The sequence below is a fragment of the Corvus kubaryi genome, unplaced genomic scaffold, assembly GCF_017639235.1.
Source record: "Corvus kubaryi isolate FWS band 111438036 unplaced genomic scaffold, C.kubaryi_AGA036_p1.0 70, whole genome shotgun sequence".
Lineage (NCBI taxonomy): Eukaryota > Metazoa > Chordata > Aves > Passeriformes > Corvidae > Corvus > Corvus kubaryi.
In genome coordinates, this window is record NW_024582058.1 from 1,135,378 (window position 1) to 1,153,589 (window position 18,212).

Genomic DNA, 18,212 nt, shown 5'->3' on the forward strand with positions numbered 1-18,212 from the left:
CGCGCCGAGCTCCGTCCGCGGCCGCCCCGCGACAGCGCAGCGCCCGCTCCGCACCGCGCTCCGCACCGCGCTCCGTTCCCGGCCCCGCCGACGCTGCCGGGACCGCCCCTTCCCGCGCCTTTCCGCAGGTAAGCGCGGGATAAGCGCTTTTTCTCCTCCGCGGGACTTGCGCGGGTCGGGGGGTGCAGGGGAGGAGGAGGATGTGGAGGGAAGTTTGGGCGCGTTCCCCACACCACCACCCGCTTCCCAGCGCCGGGGTGCGGGCACGGCGCTGCGGCGGGGAGCGCCCGCCCGCCCTCCCGGCGGGGCGCGCAGGAGCGCAGAGGGCTTAGCCCGCACATTTGAAGCGCACCCAGGGGCTCCCCGAGCTAGGCGTGCGGTGCCTGCGCTGCCCCGGCCCCAGGAGAAGGAGCCAGCGCAAACCCGCCGTGCGCGGGGGCGGAGAGCAGCGCGGGGGGACCCGCAGAGCAGCGCCCGCGCCCCGCGGCGCTGGGACCCCGGCCGCGCGTTTTAACGCGGATGGTGGGGGGTGCTCCTGCCCGTACCCCGCATCGCTCCCACCGTTGGGAAACTTCCCCCTCCCTCCATCCCTTCTTGCGGCATCTATTAAAAAAAAAAAAAAAAAAAGCCGAGGCGATGCGTTCGCGCCCCTGCGCAGCGCTGCCCCCCGCACCACAAAGTCTGCGGGCGAGAAGATGGGCAACAAAATGGTTGCACGGAAAGAATGCAACAGGCCCAAATTCCCGCCCTGACGCCCCACTTTCTTTGGGAGGAAGAGCTGGCTCATAATCCTCCTGCCATTTCATAGGTCCTCGCCTAGTTCTAATCAACTTTTCAGCTGTTTTCAGTGTATTTAAGTGATAGTCTGCCCTCATACAGGCGCAGCTTATTCATTTATAGATGGCTTGCAAATAAATAGTGCACCACGTACTTCGTTGTACACCTTATCTCTACATGATTCTGACCCCCAAATCGTTTCACGACTGCTGGATGTGCCAGAATCTTTTGTTTTAACCGTTTTCTTCATACGCAGTTAGGAGCTGCAACTTAGTTGATCAGGCAAAACCCGAGTATTCCTGCATTTCCCAACGCAGCGGTCCTGCTTCCCAGCATCTGCCATAGCTCACAGCACCAGGCACAGCTTTCTGATTTTGGGGTTGGTTGGTTGGTTTGGTTTTTTTTTATTCCTGCTTAGTTTCCAAGCTCATCCCCTTGGTGAATAAAAGCTCAGCTCTTGCACAGACAGCTGCCTTTCTGGCTCAGTCTTGCTCTTTGAGGTCGCCTCAATTTTAATCTCTCTGACCGCAGAAGGGTTTGAGCTCAACCCTGGCACATCAAGGCAAAGTTGCGAGGAGTGTTGCAAACGCGAGGACGAGTGTAGGTAATTAACTAATACATGGAATGCTGTTACCGATGGGTCATTAATTTGGGCTGAAGGCAAGTCGCTTCCCTTCTGCAAGGGATCAATTCTTCTCAGTTACTAAGAGTACAGTGGAGTATCTTCTACAGCAGATTCACACCAAAATGCAGAATTTATTTTACAATTAAATCTTACTCCTGCACGTCAGCTGAATGTATTTTGTCTTTGCCTCTTTGAAACAAGAAGATTCACATTTTGCATTTCCATGTAAATCATTCATACAAGGAGGCTGAAAATGTTCAGACTTTTAAAAAGCAGTTCCTTATCCTGACCCCAATTTCCTTGTCTAAAATTTACTGTCCAAAAAGATGGAAACATCAGTTATGCTCATCATCTATTGCCTGGGGATATGGCATCTTAATGAAGATTTCCTTGAATTAGACTGAAAAATGCATTAGTCAATTCAAGTGTATAAAGAAAGAATTATTTGCTTGAAAACAGAAAGATCAGTCTATGTTTTCCTTGTCAATATATGCCACACATTAGGTCATACTTAAAGAGGTTTCAGTGCCCTTCCCTCCCTCAAAAGAAAACCCACCTTCAAGTTTCCTTTAATTTATTCCAAAACCATACAATACTGCCCTGTTTAAGATAGGGTTTCATATATTTCATAAACAGAATGTATACCTGGGTTTACAGAAAGCCAATTATCTTAAAATATACTGAGGTTATTCTAATCCTTCTACTTCATGCTGCTATCAAGCTTTTTTATTTTTCCATCCCTTTTAATCACTTCTAAAAGCTGTATTTTTTCCTGTCTTCTGTGCTCCTTCTGTATACCAGAAACAGTGACAGTCCTTGGCATATATTTAAAATGCTAATTCTCTTTCCTCTTCTTTTTTTTTTTTTTTTTGTACCCTTATACCATTTTAACTGGAGAACAACCAGATAAATACTGAAAGTAATCAGCATGGGAAATTCTGTAAACTCTCTGAAAGAGTGATTTATTTCATTTTTTTTAACTCCCTCCTTTGCAGGCTGTCTCTGTTTTTCTCAACAGGAGACTGTTGTAATTAAAGCAGAGAAAACTGGACAGCAGCAAAAAACATCTGACTTGTGGCTCTTAAAAGCACAGGTTCTGTAGCATGTACTACCCCCCAGTGGGCAAAAAACTCTGTAGTAAACTCACATCGAGCTTTGATCTCCAGAAATAAAGTGGATACATTTTACAGCAAGAACAAAATAAAGATGAGTTTCTGGGTTGGGGTTTTTGGTGTTTGTTTTGGTTTGGTTTTTTTCCCTCTGTTACTAGTAGCTAAAAGTTGTCAGATACTGTGTAAGGCAATGGTGACCAATCAAAGCAATTGCTGGAGTTTGCGAACTTTGCAGTTGCAGTTATTTGAAGTGGCTTCAGTTGGGAGATGGCCATCTTTGTCTCCTTGGATGGCATGGATGCTAATGGCTAGTTAGCTCTTAAGTTTTTTTCCTTAATCACTTCAAAGCATAGGAATGCACAGAAGAATTAATATGTGATTGCTTACATTTATTTTTAATAAGCAGCCAAATACCACTCAGGGCAGGAATCTTGAAAAGTGTTCAGTACACATCTTATGGCATCACTAACTCTCCTTTGCCTTTCATGACCTGTAAGAATCCAAACATTCTTACAGCTTCACATTCTTTATAATTTTTTGAGGAGCAAATTTAGTAATCAGGAGATGAGCAAACAACTGCTTTAAAAAGGAAAGAAACAAAACTACTGAAATTTGATCTAGTGTTTAAGTAATGTTTTTACATGTCTGGAGTTTTGTGCCAGAAACTCCCTATCAGGTATAATTCTACTTAAACATGTCAAGAGGGGGACAATAGATTTTTTTCCCTTGAAACAATGGCAGCATTTGTTCTCTATTCTTTTATTTAATGCCCAGACAAATTACCTCAACAGCAGCTCTCAAAAGAAAACCTAGAAGCCATAATTGGCTAAACTCAAAGAGCACTACAAAACAAAACAAAAATCCATTGCAAAAGACTCCCCCTCAAAGTGTTTTCTTAACGTGCAACCTTTCCTGCAGCAGAGTAGTCAAAACAAGAGAGGGAGAAGGAATAGAGTAATAGTCTGTGTCTTTTCAACCCAGCATCTTCAAAACTAGGAAAGATTTTAGAAGTAAACTTCAGAAGAGAACCACTCAGAGTTCATTTCCATCCTCTACAGCAAATACTGGTTTGGCTGATCTTAGGTGTGGAGTCAAGCTTTTACTGAGAATTCATTTTTAAGTCAGATTTATGTGCATTTGAGGGCAGATCACATAAAAATTTCCATTTTTTAAGACACTTGAGTTAGACTTAATAAGACAGAAGCAGTATTATTCCTGCTGCACAAGAAGTGGGAGTGAGTTTTGTGCAAGTAAATGAAACCTCCAAAAAAACCAAGAAACAACAAAAAAAAATTTCAGCAACATGCAGTGATGCAGCCTGACTGAAGGGCTCACTCTCACTTTAACAAATTCCTTTGCATTTTTTTACCCCTTGGAGAAAGACCGCTAGAGAACCTTCTGCTTGCCTAGCACCAAACAAAAGACTGGGGCACCTTCCTGAAATATGATGATCATGGAAATTGCAGCTCCTAGACAGGGTGCTTAGAAAGCATTTTGCTGTCACTATCAACTAACCCTGAGTAATACACTTAAAGAAAACAAAGTGTGGACATTGTTTTAAGCCTAGATTAGCACTGTGGAACTTCTTAAAAAAAAAAAAAAAGTTGGTGAAGCTATTTAAGCTGCAGCATGACCTTTGTAAGCACAACTGACATTATAAGCAGTAGATGGACTTCACAAGTATTTTAAAAAATAAGCACATTTTGTGTTTCTGATATGTTTCAGATTCTAAACAAATACAGAGCTAATTCTGGAAGAGAAGTACACTGGTTAAGCAAATTGGCTTACCAAGTATGTATATTCTAGTGGTGGCTTTGAATGATAGTTTAGTCATTTATAACCTAAAAATACCTAGTAGTTTCCCTTTCCTCTGTTACTCTGATGGTAAGAAAGAAGCCACTGAACTACCAGAGTTCCTGCTGGAGAACACAGAGGTAGATTAGAAATTCAAATAAGCATTGTGTGACCTCAAGTGAGGCAGGTCTTGATTTTGTTCACATTTTATCACAGCTTGGAAAGAAATCTTTCATGCTGTTTTTAGAAAAAAATCCCAACTTTTCAAGTATACCATAACTATTTATTTTGTTAAGCCATTGCCTGCCTACAGTAGAGTGAGTGCAGCTGGACTCCATACTTTAGAGTAAATACAATGTTCTTCTTAGGTACTTTTTTTTTCCTATAGCTCAGCTTACATTGAGCACTTTAAAATGAGATGTCCCCTTAGCTGTACCACAGCGATAAGTCCACATGCGAGGCCCACACGTTCTTGCTGTCTCTGGTAATTCACTTGCTTACACAGTCCTAGGAAAACTAATTTAACCATGTGGTTCAGCAAAGTTCAGGAAAACATCAACTCAGAATAAAGAGCAAAAAGGCTGCTGTTCAATATTTTCAATGTTACTTTTGTTACCAAAAAACAAAGAGTGATTTTTGCATTTAAAAATTAATTTTAGCACAGACTTTCTAAAATCTTTGGTCTGTTTAAAAATAATGGCTTCTTTCAAAACCATGTGTCCATGAAGCCTCCCAGTCTGATGTTGCAGAAACCTGGACACAGTGTCTGTACCAGTGGGGGTCACTTTTCTTTTCATCCTGCCAGATCAGCTATAATGACTTGGTGTCAGGGAATATTTAGAGACAGCTCAAGAAGAGGAAAGTTGGAGCATGGCAGCAGGATTCCCTTCTTCTCTGTAGACAGATCACTGGAGCCTTTGATATGCAAAAACATTGTTTTCAGCTATGGCTTGAGATATAAAAGGGAAGTGCGAGATATCGAACAATCAAGACCTGAAGAAAACTATTCTAAGTTTAGAAAAGGGAGTGGGGGGTATAGTCTTAATCCACATTTTTGAAACAGTGTCGTCTTCTCCAAAGAGACCTTTTCTTTTTCTTGCTCTTGTTTTCATGTAATTTTGAGAGAAGGGATAAAAAAAATTCCAGGAACTTAATGAGCTTTAGTGCTTTCATTTTAATCCTACACATTGCTGCTATTATAATAGTGGCAATAAATGAAGAGATGACTATCAAATGAAGCACAGAGGAAACAGTTTATATGCTAGAAAGGTAAAACAAATGAACTTACTTTCTGTGTGTGCATGGATCTATGTAATGTATGCATACTAGAGCCAACGTTTTGCTTAATATTAACAAGTTTTTTACAGCTCAGAGTTCTAAAGAAAATTTATGATTTTAAGTACTTAAAAGTTATTGTAGCCTTCAAAGGCCTATTAAAGGAATTTATATTCCTATTTTACCATACCCTTCCAGAAAATACCCTCTATCACAACTTCACATTAGTTCCTAAGAGATACCACTTTTTTTCTACAGCTATTAAGCTGTTGTTTATTTCGAAGTTTTAGGAATAGGGCCTAGGCTTCTTTCCCCAAACGCTTGAGTAATACAGAGCAAGAAAGCTAGATACTGGAAGAATACAGAGCTTTTTTGTTCTATTTCATAATGATTATATAATTTAACCAAATTACATAAGTTACCAATAAACATGCATTCCCTTCTATTCTAAAATGTGGCCACACAGATTGAGTTTTTGCCTTAAATAAAGCATACATAAAAATACTTAAGCCACAGTGGGGGTCTCTCATTTTGAGTTCTTATTTTCATTGGACAACTGCTGAGAACAAGGTGCTGAAAACAAAGCTCAGAGGAGCACGAAAGCAGCAGCAGGAGAGAAAAGATTTTCACTCCCTCACTGGACAGTCACATCATCTCTCAAGTGGGGGGGGGAGGCTTCGGGGTTTTTTTTTAATGGTTAACATTTTTCTATGAAAAGGTGCAGCAGAATTTGTGTCTATTTAAATAACTTGGTATCACTGCATATTCTGTGTTGCTATAAGGAGTATGACTGGTCTGTTTCATAACAGACCTGCTACAAATTGCAAAAGATAGTTTTAAACCAGAGAGCATTTGTGTTTAGGTCAAGTATTTTATGGAGGACCAGAAGCTGTTCTAGTTTTGCTCCCAGGAAGGCAGCTAAGCAGGCATTACTCAGCACGCTGTTCCTGCCAAGCATTTTGGTTCCGAGGATTGTGCTTCGTCCCTTGGACAAACGTGAAGTCACAAAAGGGAAAAGCAAGTAAGCATTAAGGATTTGTTTAATTTCAAATTTAACCACTTCCATTTCAGACATGCTACCTAAAAGCTCACAGGGAGCATGGACTTGGTATCTCACTGGATACTTTATGTAGTGATACGAAGTAACCCAAGTTAAGAATGCTGTTTAAAAAATAATTAGAGTTCTGTAAGAAATACAAATGAAAGAAATAATATTTTTATTTTTTGAATTTTACACACTAAACCCTCCTAAGTATTGCCAAAGAGCTGACAGAGATGCCTGGCTAGTCCCAAGCTCAGAATCAGCATGCTGCAAATGGGAAATATTCACACAATATTTTGGCAAAAATGCTTCCCTTTTTACCCAGTAACTAGCGAACAGTAATTAGCTCCCCTTACACTTAAAACCAAGGAGAGGATCATCTATCTCTATTTACCAGGAACACAAGACAAGCAACCATTTTGGCCCTTTCCAAGGAGGTCACACTGGCATTTGACATCAGGTGAAAAACGTAATTTACAAATATTTTGTTACTCTCTGCCTTTATTTTTCTACTGAAATGGGGGAAAATACAGTTCCAGCAAATCTGCAGTAACATGAAACTACACAGCAAAACATTTTCTGAAAGAGCTCTGTGTGTTTTGCTGAAATACCAATGCTTTGGGGAAACAAGGTGTGCTACTGATGTGTACAGGGGATGCAACTCTTAAAACTAGTGTGCACCAGTTGTTATTAATTCCAATTTTTTTGTTTTTACTTTTGCAGGACATTAAGAGTTCGAGGAAAGCTTTCAAAGGGGAGTTTTCTGGGAATGAAATATTTTTTTTTGTGGGGGTTTTTTATAATGAAGAAAACCATCTGAATTGCCTGATGTTTCTATGGTAGAGTAACTTGAATTCTTGCAGCACAGGAGGAATTCTTTCCTGCATTACAAATTTGGAAGAAGTGTTAAAAAGTGAGAGTCGGAAAATGGTTCTCTCAAAGAGGTGTGGATGTATCAGGATGTAGCTACTGTACAAAGGTCATACTTGGATAATTCTGGATAGGAAAAAGCATCCTTTTCCTGACCTCCTGAAGAGGCTGCAGTTCTTCGAGCCTCAGCATAATGAATGGTTTCTATCACACGGTGCTGAAGTTCCCTCCTCCGACTACTACGCTGCACAGAAGAGTTTGCAAGAGTTACAAAGAAAGTAATTCCTGCTAAAGGCATTAAACCAAACAAAAGAGGCTCTTCATTCACAGACTTTACATGAGGACAAAAATAGAGGGAAGCTGAAGCTTTTCTACACCGGGGCCTGGTGTGCTTATGTACCATGATAAATCTTGGTTGGAATGCTCATTGAGTATTGTGCAAGGAGTCAGGAAACACACACCACCACCAAGGACCATCTGAGTAAACGCCATCAAGAAAAAACTGCTTCATGGAGTAAACCGTAAGAGTGACTGGGCAGAAAGACATTCCTTTACTGGATATCCTCGAGCACAGAATTTACTCATACCTTTAAATACGGTAGGATCAATAATTAGTTTATTTTCCTTTCCATGCCTCTGAGAATAAAGTTCAATTAATATATGAACCCGTAAGAGAAAAGGTCATGACACCGCTTAATGCATAGGTCATCTTGCAGGAGTTCTCACAACCCTAATTACAATGGTAATTGAATTATGTTGTCTTAAAAGCTATAAAAATGCTAATTACCTGAGCTCGGTGTACAAACACACTACCAATGCAAAGTACAATCTCAGTCTCAAGAGTTAATTTATACTATGCTACTAATAAGATGGGAAAATGTGGTTAAAGCTGCCGAATAGACTCTTATAGGTGTGCTACTTAGTAAGACGACTTTTGAGAATGACAAATATTTAAACATGAAATTAAGGATGTAATGAAATGTTTCATCCAGTGAACTAGACAGCAATAGCTCTACCAGTTACCTGCCAGTTGTAACATTCACCTTTCTGAACACCCACTTAAGCTTGAAAACCAAGCAAAGTAGTCCACAGTGTTTATAAGTTACACACTGTGAAGTTGAGCACTTGGAAAGACTTGGGAAAAAGTCTTCACTGGCCCTCACTCTTTTGTCTGCATTTTATGCTTTGCCTTCAGGGCTTTTTCTGAACTTCCGAAATAGCTACCACTAGACTTGCAGGTTTGGTTAGGGTTTTATAGTTCACTTAAGGGCTCCTGGGGAAGTTAGCTGGCTTAGGAATTACTTCTTATCTTTCAGATATAGAATGATTTACTTGAACTCTGGTGTGACTTCATTTCTGTACTTATCTGGTATCTGTGAACAAAGATTATCGGTACACGTGAAATGTGAAGGAATCCTTAGAGTCTTGTTGCTTAAGCAAAACAATTCACAGATCAGACATACTTGATTATATTATTTTCAATCACTATGCAGAATAACCTATTAGTTAATTGAATTAGTAAAAGTAGTAGAATTACAGGTGTAAGGAAAACAAAGTAAAGTGCATCTATGCCCTTGAATTTTGGTTTAATGTGTATTTCAGATGTCTTCTGTAATGTTGAAGTTGATTTTTTATTGCGGTTTCTTCACTGATGATCTGGATAATTTTGTTTGTTTGGTTTTTTTAGATTGTTGAAGATCAGAACTGTATACAAATCTCATCATTCCTGACCATGATTAGTGTTACCTGGAGCATCTTCCTAGTTTGGACTAAAATAGGGCTGTTACTTGACATGGCACCTTGTTCTGTTAGTGCCAAGCCATGCCCTTCAGTTTGTCGCTGTGATGTGGGTTTCATATATTGTAATGATCGCGATTTGACGTCTATTCCTACAGGAATCCCAGAGGATGCAACTACCCTCTTCCTTCAGAACAATCAAATAAATAATGCTGGGATTCCTTCAGAACTGAAGAACTTGCTTAGGGTTGAAAGAATATATTTATACCGCAACAGCCTAGATGAATTCCCCACTAACCTCCCTAAGTACATTAAGGAACTGCATTTGCAGGAGAATAATATAAGGACCATTACTTATGATTCACTTTCAAAAATTCCTTATCTGGAAGAACTGCATTTGGATGATAATTCTGTTTCTGCCGTTAGCATAGAGGATGGAGCTTTCCGGGACAACATCTATCTCAGACTTCTTTTTCTCTCTCGAAATCACCTTAGCACCATTCCCTGGGGTTTGCCTAAAACCATAGAAGAACTACGCCTGGATGATAATCGTATTTCCACGATTTCTGAGCTGTCCCTTCAAGACCTTACAAATCTAAAACGCCTTGTTTTAGATGGAAATCTTCTAAATAATCATGGATTAGGGGACAAAGTCTTCATGAATCTAGTCAATCTTACAGAATTGTCATTGGTCCGCAATTCACTCACAGCTGCACCAGTGAATTTGCCAGGAACAAACCTAAGAAAGCTTTATCTCCAAGAAAACCACATCAACCGTGTGCCACCCAATGCTTTCTCGTACTTACGGCAGTTGTATCGACTAGATATGTCCAATAACAATCTTAGCAATTTACCTCAGGGTGTCTTTGATGATCTGGACAACATCACTCAACTTTTTCTTCGCAACAACCCTTGGCACTGTGGGTGCAAAATGAAATGGGTACGCGACTGGTTACAGTCATTGCCTTTAAAAGTGAATGTACGTGGACTGATGTGTCAGGCACCAGAAAAAGTACGTGGGATGGCTATCAAAGACCTCAGCGCAGACTTGTTTGACTGTAAGGACGATGGCGTGATAAGCACCATCCAAATCACTACTGCAGTACCAAACACATTATACCCAGCCCAGGGACACTGGCCCATTTCTGTGACCAAACAACCAGACATCAAGACTCCCAACCTAAATAAAAACTACAGAACCACAGCAAGCCCAGTACGCAAAATCATTACAATATTTGTGAAATCTGTAAGCACGGAAACTATTCACATCTCCTGGAAAGTTGCACTACCAATGACTGCTTTGAGACTGAGTTGGCTCAAGATGGGTCACAGCCCTGCCTTTGGATCTATAACTGAAACAATAGTTACAGGCGACAGAAACGACTATTTGCTCACGGCTCTCGAACCAGAGTCACCATACCGTGTGTGCATGGTTCCCATGGAAACCAGCAACATCTATCTCTCCGATGAAACACCCGAATGCATCGAGACTGAGACGGCACCTCTTAAGATGTACAACCCTACCACCACCCTCAATCGGGAGCAGGAGAAAGAACCTTACAAAAACTCCAGCTTGCCCTTGGCCGCCATCATTGGCGGCGCGGTGGCATTGGTGGCCATAGGGCTGCTGGCCCTGGTCTGCTGGTATGTCCATAGAAACGGGTCCCTGTTCTCCCGGAACTGCACCTACAGCAAGGGACGCCGGAGAAAAGACGACTATGCTGAAGCAGGAACTAAGAAGGATAACTCCATCCTGGAAATCAGGGAGACTTCTTTCCAGATGATACCAATAACCAGTGACCAAGTGTCCAAGGAGGAATTTGTAATACACACCATTTTCCCACCTAACGGCATGAATCTGTACAAGAACAGCCACAGTGAAAGCAGTAGTAACAGGAGCTATAGAGACAGTGGTATTCCAGATTCAGATCATTCACACTCATGATACTGAGGGACATGAAAGACTGGTTTGGGTTTTGTTGGTTTTTTTGGGTTTGCTTTGTTTTTTAAAGAAAACAAGAAAAGACTGACTTAAAAGTTGCTGTTCTTCTGCAAAACACTGGATTAAAAGACTGACAAAGCAATGTACTGTACATTTGCCATATAATTTATATTTAAGAACTTTTTATTAAAAGTTTCAAATTTCAGGCTACTGCTGCGATTAATGTAGCGGGGATACCTGACCACAATTCTATATTTTAGTATTTTTTAGTAATTTGTACTGTATTTTCCTTGCTAATATTGAAGTTACAGACCATTTAACTTTTGTGTTCTACTGAGTAAGATGACTTGTTGACTGTGAAAGTGAATTTTCTTGCCGTGTTGAGCAGTCAGAACATTCATCTGAGATCCTTGTAAGTGTAAGCACAGGCCATTTTTCACTTTGGTATCAATAAAACAATGTTAAACATGGCAAATCAGGAAGATCAAAAAAAGTGGTTACAAAAACTCACAGAACTTTCAGTGTTGGGTCTATTAAATCTGTAAACCACAACAATATTCAATAAACAAAAATGTGTGTAGTAATGGGCAATATCAGCTGTCTGGATATATCAATTCAATAGCGGTGAAATCCAATTGAAAAGAGAATAATCAAATTGATGACATGCATGAGATTGAAGCTTTTGACAAGTGTTTAACAAGGAATTTTAAAAAAAAAAGTGGTAAACTCTACAAACCAAGGGGGTAGATACAGTTTAGGAATAGATTTTTGGTTATCAGAACCAGTGGTCTGTATATTACAGAGAAAATACTGATGGATGCTCACAGGCATTTGGGAGACAAGGGCAGGAAGACAGAGACAACACTTTGAAACTGCTTTGAAAAGAAAAAGGGCTGAAAAGTTTCACAAGAAAAGAGTGCAGACAAAACCCAAGGCAATAAAAGCAAGGTCTCAAAAACTGTAGTCCCAAAGATGAGCAGACAAATGGGGAATGCAGCTATTCCAATGCATATACAAGTCTGTGTTCAGAATACTGCTGTTACAGTCAGGAATACTGCCCATTACTGTCACAGTTATCCAGAAATTCCTTGGTAAATCTGTAAGGTGACATGTTTCTTTCTGCCTTCCTGCTGAACTATGAGCTATTTCATGTTTAAACCCCAAGCCACTCTTTGTTGCAATAATCATTCTGTTTCTTCAACTAAAAACCAAAGTGCTTTGTACGCCCTTTGGCCAGTTTTGTGTGTGCCTTGATCCAACGCTACATGTATCAAGCTTTTAAAAACTAAGAAAAAAGGAAATAATAAAATACCCACTTTTTCATACATAACTTAACTATGAAAAATACTGGTCTTATTCATTAATGAAGTTGAAAAACTACTTCAAAATTATGCTGCATCTCTGCAGTGCACTGATAAGAAACCCACTCGGAAGCTACTACTTTTCAGGTCATGAGCTTCACCTCTCTGTGTTCAGGTTGACTGTATTACACTTGCAGGTTTTCTTCATTATTAACTACTTGGAAAAAAAGTTTTCACAACAGCGAACAGTGTAAACAATGAAAGGGAGGGAAGGCATGGAGTTACAACCCTATAAAATACAGGTTTTTTTAAAAGAAACAGCAAATGAAAAGTATTTAATATTTCAGACAGTATCTCAGACAAGAAGGAATGTATAACAAACGCAGTTCAATTCTATGAGAATGTTAGTGGTGCTTGGCCTGTTTCCCTAAGAGTAGTAAAGAATGGGAGATGAAAAGAAGAAAGTGACAAACACTGACTGATGGGTTCAGCAGTCAGCCTACAAATTAATTTCCTACCAGGGATCCATCTAACTGTGCAGACCCAAAATTTCCAGTAACACACATTTTTTTCATCCTCATTTTCCAGATGTGCCCAGGGAAGTTCCTCTCCAAACTCCCTGTACCGTGGAGTTGTTGACACCTCACTTTCAAAAATGTCTCCTGCAGTTTCCTGAGCAGTGGAGGAGCAGCACTGTGCTGCTTCCTTACTCACCTGACACAAACCATGTCTTCTTGGCATGGAGCATTGATTGTGCCCATGGAAAGGGGAGTGTATCGCTAAACAACAGTGTGCTCAGCTCAGTATAATGCACCAGACAAGACTCTTTTGCTCTGTTGTCCCATCAGGTGCCAATCTAGGGAAGGGCAAGAAAGCCAAGACTGAGCATGTGGAGCCCCGTTATGCTGATGTGCAAAAAGCTTCCCAAGCAGTGAGCGGGAAAGGAAAACGCCACAGAGGGACTGACGGACCTGTTCTGTGTCTACACTCGCACAGCGGGATCCCTGATACCTGAGCCCATTTAATGGCTGGGTCACTGGCAAGAGAGCCTAGTCCTTTGCCAGCAGTTCTCCAGTAACAAAATTAAATAGGTTTTGTTGGCTTTTCAAGCTATTTATGTAAAAACCTCTCTCTCAGTTGTCTCCAAATTTATGTTGTGAAAAAGGTAAAACAACACTCAGTGAGTACTTTGCCTTCTGACACAACCAGAGCCAGAAGTACCTGGTAATGGTATGTACCATCTCCAGGGATGCCATGCAAGGTCATAAGGATATAGAAAAGTTGGCATTTGAAGATACAGTTGTATGACAGTCTTAAGTAAAATGACTTTTCGTGTGACATTCTTGTCTGTGAGGCAGTAGGGTGCAAATCCAAAGTAACTTCAGTAAATCAGCCAGTTGTTCCTACTTCACCTTCCACCAGCAGGAGTGAAAACCTGGACAAGGCTCTGTCCTCCATAGGGAACCAGGTCAGGCTGGCAGGAGAGCTGGTGTCCTCTTACCACACATGATGTCAATGCAAAAAGTAGTACACTGGAGCGTACAAGACCTTCCTCGGGTTCTACAGCAACTTTTACTCCACACACATAATGTTAAAATTAATATGGCGAGTGTAAGATTGCTTTCAAACTAAACTGGGTGGTTTTTCCTTTGGCTGTTTATACACATTGCTGTTCCTCTCCATGTCAGGCCCGTCTCTTCAAGACTCTGCTACTTATCATCGTGCTGCAGTTGCTGCATGCAGTGCTCCCCAGCACCATCATAAATCCCTTCTGTTAGACAGGTATATATGCAGGCAAAGAGGATTACTACAGTAGGCGGTTTACTCAACACATTTATCAAAATAACATTAATCCACATTAAATTTATCTCAGTTTTTGAATTCCATGTTATTTCTGTGTACTGTTCAATATTTAATTGTGGAGCAAGGGGTGGGATTTTTTCAGTGTTGCCTAAACCTATGTGCAGAGTTCACTTGATCAGTACCCTCCATATTCTAATACTATGCTAAGTATCTTTTACATTTTTTATCATTGTCCCTTTTTTAATTTATACTGCTATCTTGAATTGCTCACAGTTCTGTTTTAACCTGAAAGCTGTGTCCAAAAACAGCCTGGTACTTTGGAAACCATATCAATTTTGTCTCACCTTGGCACCTTCCAGCACTAGGGCCAGGAGCTGGACTCAATGATCCTGATGGGTCCTTTGAACTCAGCATGTTCTATGATTCTGTGAGAAACTTGCTTCATTTATAAGCTGTTATTTCCTAGCCTTCTACCAGAGCCTGATGTGCAACAACTGTTGGGGTTTTTGTCTTGTTTTTTTCTTCTGGCTTTAACAGTACCAAATTCAAAGTATTATCGTCTTGGAACACAGTTTCCATCTCTCCTGCTAATGCACTAGTGAGCATGCAAGCTATCTTATGCCAGTGCTGTACATATTGAATGTAGAGCAGCAAATGCAATAAAGCAAGAGCAAAAGTAATAAAGGTTTATTTGCTATTAAAATAATTTACTGACGACCTCATGCACTAAAACACATATATAGACTTCCCTACTAAGAGGATGAAATTTTGCACATTCACCTGCAGCTGAAGTGGGATAAGATCTTCAGAAGTGAGCTGTCAGATGCTATCTGCCTGGATTTATCCAAACCACATTTGTTTGAGATAGTTTCAGGCAGAACCATAATTCACACGGGTACCCTCCACTTTCAAAACACCTTAACCTTACTTCCAAATCCATATATTGTTTCAGCATCACCTTGGGACTGATCATTGTTTAATTGTTTCTTTACTGATACCAGAACAGCCAGAGCTTCAAGCCACAAGCCAGCCCTTAACCATCAGTGATTTCTTTTTTTTCCAAAGCATAAAGTTACTCCATACCGTAGGAGTTTCATCTTCCAAACTACCCCAAAGTGGTTCCATCAGAAAGAAAAAGCTCATTGACTGAATTCAGACATCAGAATTTTACTTTTTTTTTTTTTTTTCTTCTTTGCAAATGAATTTAACTTTGGGGTGGTGGACAAGAGTCCCACCCTTGTGATGAAATTAGAGCCCTTTCAAACACTCTGGAAGTACAACCATGACAAGGTATTAAATTCTGGACAGAATTGCTTTAAAAGGTTTTGTTTTTTGGAAACATGAAGCTTGATTTAATAGTTATTTCATCAAATAATTTCCTACTCCTCTCAAAAAACATAGATAAAAGTAGAACATGGATCTCAGTAAAACAGTGGCAAAGCAGATGCTCAAAACAAGCATCACCTTGTTTTCTCAGCACTGGACATCAAGTAAAATACTCACAGCATGGTAGTCTTTAAACAATGGCTGAGGAGCATTTCTCCCCTGGGGAGAAACCAAGACACTTCGAAATGGCTGTTAAAAGAAATAAATATTCTCTGGATTTTTTATGGTCTAAGGCAAAGGCATACAATACACATTTTGGCAACGAAGCAAGTGTCCCTCATGCATGGACATTATAAATGCCCTATGCCTGAAACCTGCAGGTTGGGACTGCAGACATGAATTCCCCAACTTCTTCTCAGAGCCTTTTTTTGTTTGCTTGGGATGAAAATGTAATGGAGTCACAGTATAGAACCCCTCAAGATTAACAACATGAGTTGAAAACATCTTTTTGATACCTGAAGCTGGACCTTCTAAGCTTAGCAAGAACACTCATAAATAAGTTATAAAAATAGAAGGGTCTTAATAGGGCTAATTAAATAATCTGACTTGTTCAAGCTGGTTGATTGTGTTCATACAGGCTGATGCTCTGTCCTGAACAGCCCTCTTAAGTCATCAAAAAGAGGGAGCAGATCATAGCCAAGTGCTAGCGCACGCTCCCGTCCCCTTGCTGAGCTTAAGGAATATCTATCTATAGACAGAGATGTGGAAGGTCTAATTGTTCAAACTCGAGGGGCTGCACCATGTTCTTTAATCACTAACTGTGGGAACATCATTTACAAAAGGATGAAATTATGCACATTATGCATAATTTAATTTCCCTAATTTATGCAAAATATTAAAAAATTTATTTAGCTCAGAACTGCACATCCGATTTATGTAATGCCACTTTCCTCCAGTGGCCTTAGTCCCTGATAAATGCCAACTTAGGAAACTGGCTTTCCACATTAAAACAGATGTTTTTTGTGGATGTGGGAATTGGTTTTGTTTAATTTTTTTTTCTTGTGCTTTTTTTTTTTGTAATTAAGAACAATAAATAATTTTACTGCAGATCTTTCCATTTTCTCATGGGATACAAAAGTCAACTGGTTGATAATTTTAAGTTAATGCCCTCAGACACAGCAGGTGCTGGTGGGATAAAAGATGTCCCCACAAACTCTGCTTTCCCCTCTCACTTCACAATAATGCTTTCCAGGGTTTTAACTTGAAGCCTTGCTTTTATTGCAAGGATTGCAAAAGGGTAATGAAATCAATTTTCACTACTGTGAGATCAAAACTGGGGACTTTTTGAGATGCACACGAGGAGCTGTATTTACATATGCAGGCATGGCTTAGAAGCAGAGTCTTTCAGGCCAGGTTACACACAGGAGGCCACAGCAAATCGAAGCCTTTGTTCACCTCTGAGCCTGCTGTATTAACAAAATTTCCTAAATGACTAGACCAAACATTAGCAGCTTGAACAGGCGTAAGAGAAAGCCTCCTTACCTTACACATCATCTTCAGCTACCGGTTTGTGTGTGTAAAGTGGAGTTAATTTGGCTTCCTTAAGCATTGTTTTTCCATGGATTCAACAAGGAAGTACAGAAGTAACAGTTTTAAAAAAGGTAAACTCTTCTACCAAGGAATGCTGCTGACAAAGCAGAGGATTTAAGAAATGATGTTTTAACCCTTATTCCAGAATTGCATCCCAAACAAGCCTGCATAAACCCTACACACTTCCTGATTGCGTGTATAATATGCTCACCCCCTGTTAAAGCTACGTTTAATGGAAACAAGTTATTTGCATTGCACTCCTCTAATAGCAAATAATTTAGAAACTCAAAACTATTTTCATTTTCTACACAGTTTGAGCAACACTGTAAAAAGTGTGGATAGGTACAGAATCTGTGGTATTTTGTTTGTTTACCTGGTCTCAATAATCTTCTCAAGAAACACTAAGACACTTATTTCCAAAGCCTGATGGAATAAATTACTGCCCATGAGGAACATGAGCTCATTAACAGAAGGAAAGCCATATACAGGGAAGTCCTAACCCACTGAGTAAATACAATTTTAGAGCATTAGCTGATAACAGAACCTCTGCCTAATGTCTTTAAAGCAATTATTTTACCTTAAGAACTCCTTAATGGCATGTAACCTACTTCATCCACTAAAAACCGTTTCATTTCTCCCTGATACAGAAATGACATACAGCATACTAAAATAAAAATTAAGAAAAAACACCACAGTACTTCCAGGTCTTGAGAGTTTTTCTGGTTGCTAAAATTCAGCACTTTGCAGCAAAATGAAGTAAGCAGTCAGGAGACTATCACTGGGGGAACTAAACTGCTGACCTCATGCAATTTCCTTGGATAAGGGAAAAAAGGCAAGGATGGAACTGCACGTAGGGCCTCACCAGCTCAACCACGGCTGTCTCAGACAGACCCTCACCTCTCCCAGTTATGCACCTTGGTGCTTTTGACTATAGGAAAATTTGTAAGTACCTTGAAGGGTCAAAAAGGTTGAGCACCAGCAGGACAACCACCATCTCTAAGCTCTTCTATTCTTTCTT

The 18,212-nt window shown here is 40.2% G+C and overlaps 2 protein-coding genes across 10 annotated transcripts in view; one reads left to right on the top strand and one right to left on the bottom strand.

The window, feature by feature from the left end:
• Positions 1-18,212, bottom strand: part of MACROD2 (mono-ADP ribosylhydrolase 2) — an 877,989-nt gene that overhangs the window by 760,105 nt on the left and 99,672 nt on the right. The window lies entirely within an intron of this gene.
• FLRT3 (fibronectin leucine rich transmembrane protein 3) lies at positions 34-11,881 on the top strand. The gene is made up of 3 exons (XM_042049281.1): positions 34-128; positions 7,349-8,093; positions 9,183-11,881. The coding sequence occupies exon 3, from the start codon at positions 9,228-9,230 to the stop codon at positions 11,175-11,177; it is 1,950 nt and encodes a 649-aa protein (XP_041905215.1). The 5' UTR covers positions 34-128; positions 7,349-8,093; positions 9,183-9,227; the 3' UTR covers positions 11,178-11,881.

Bases quoted from the DNA above. Each gene is read 5' to 3' on its own strand.
- FLRT3 (XM_042049281.1), top strand. From the start codon at position 9,228: ATGATTAGTGTTACCTGGAGCATCTTCCTAGTTTGGACTAAAATAGGG.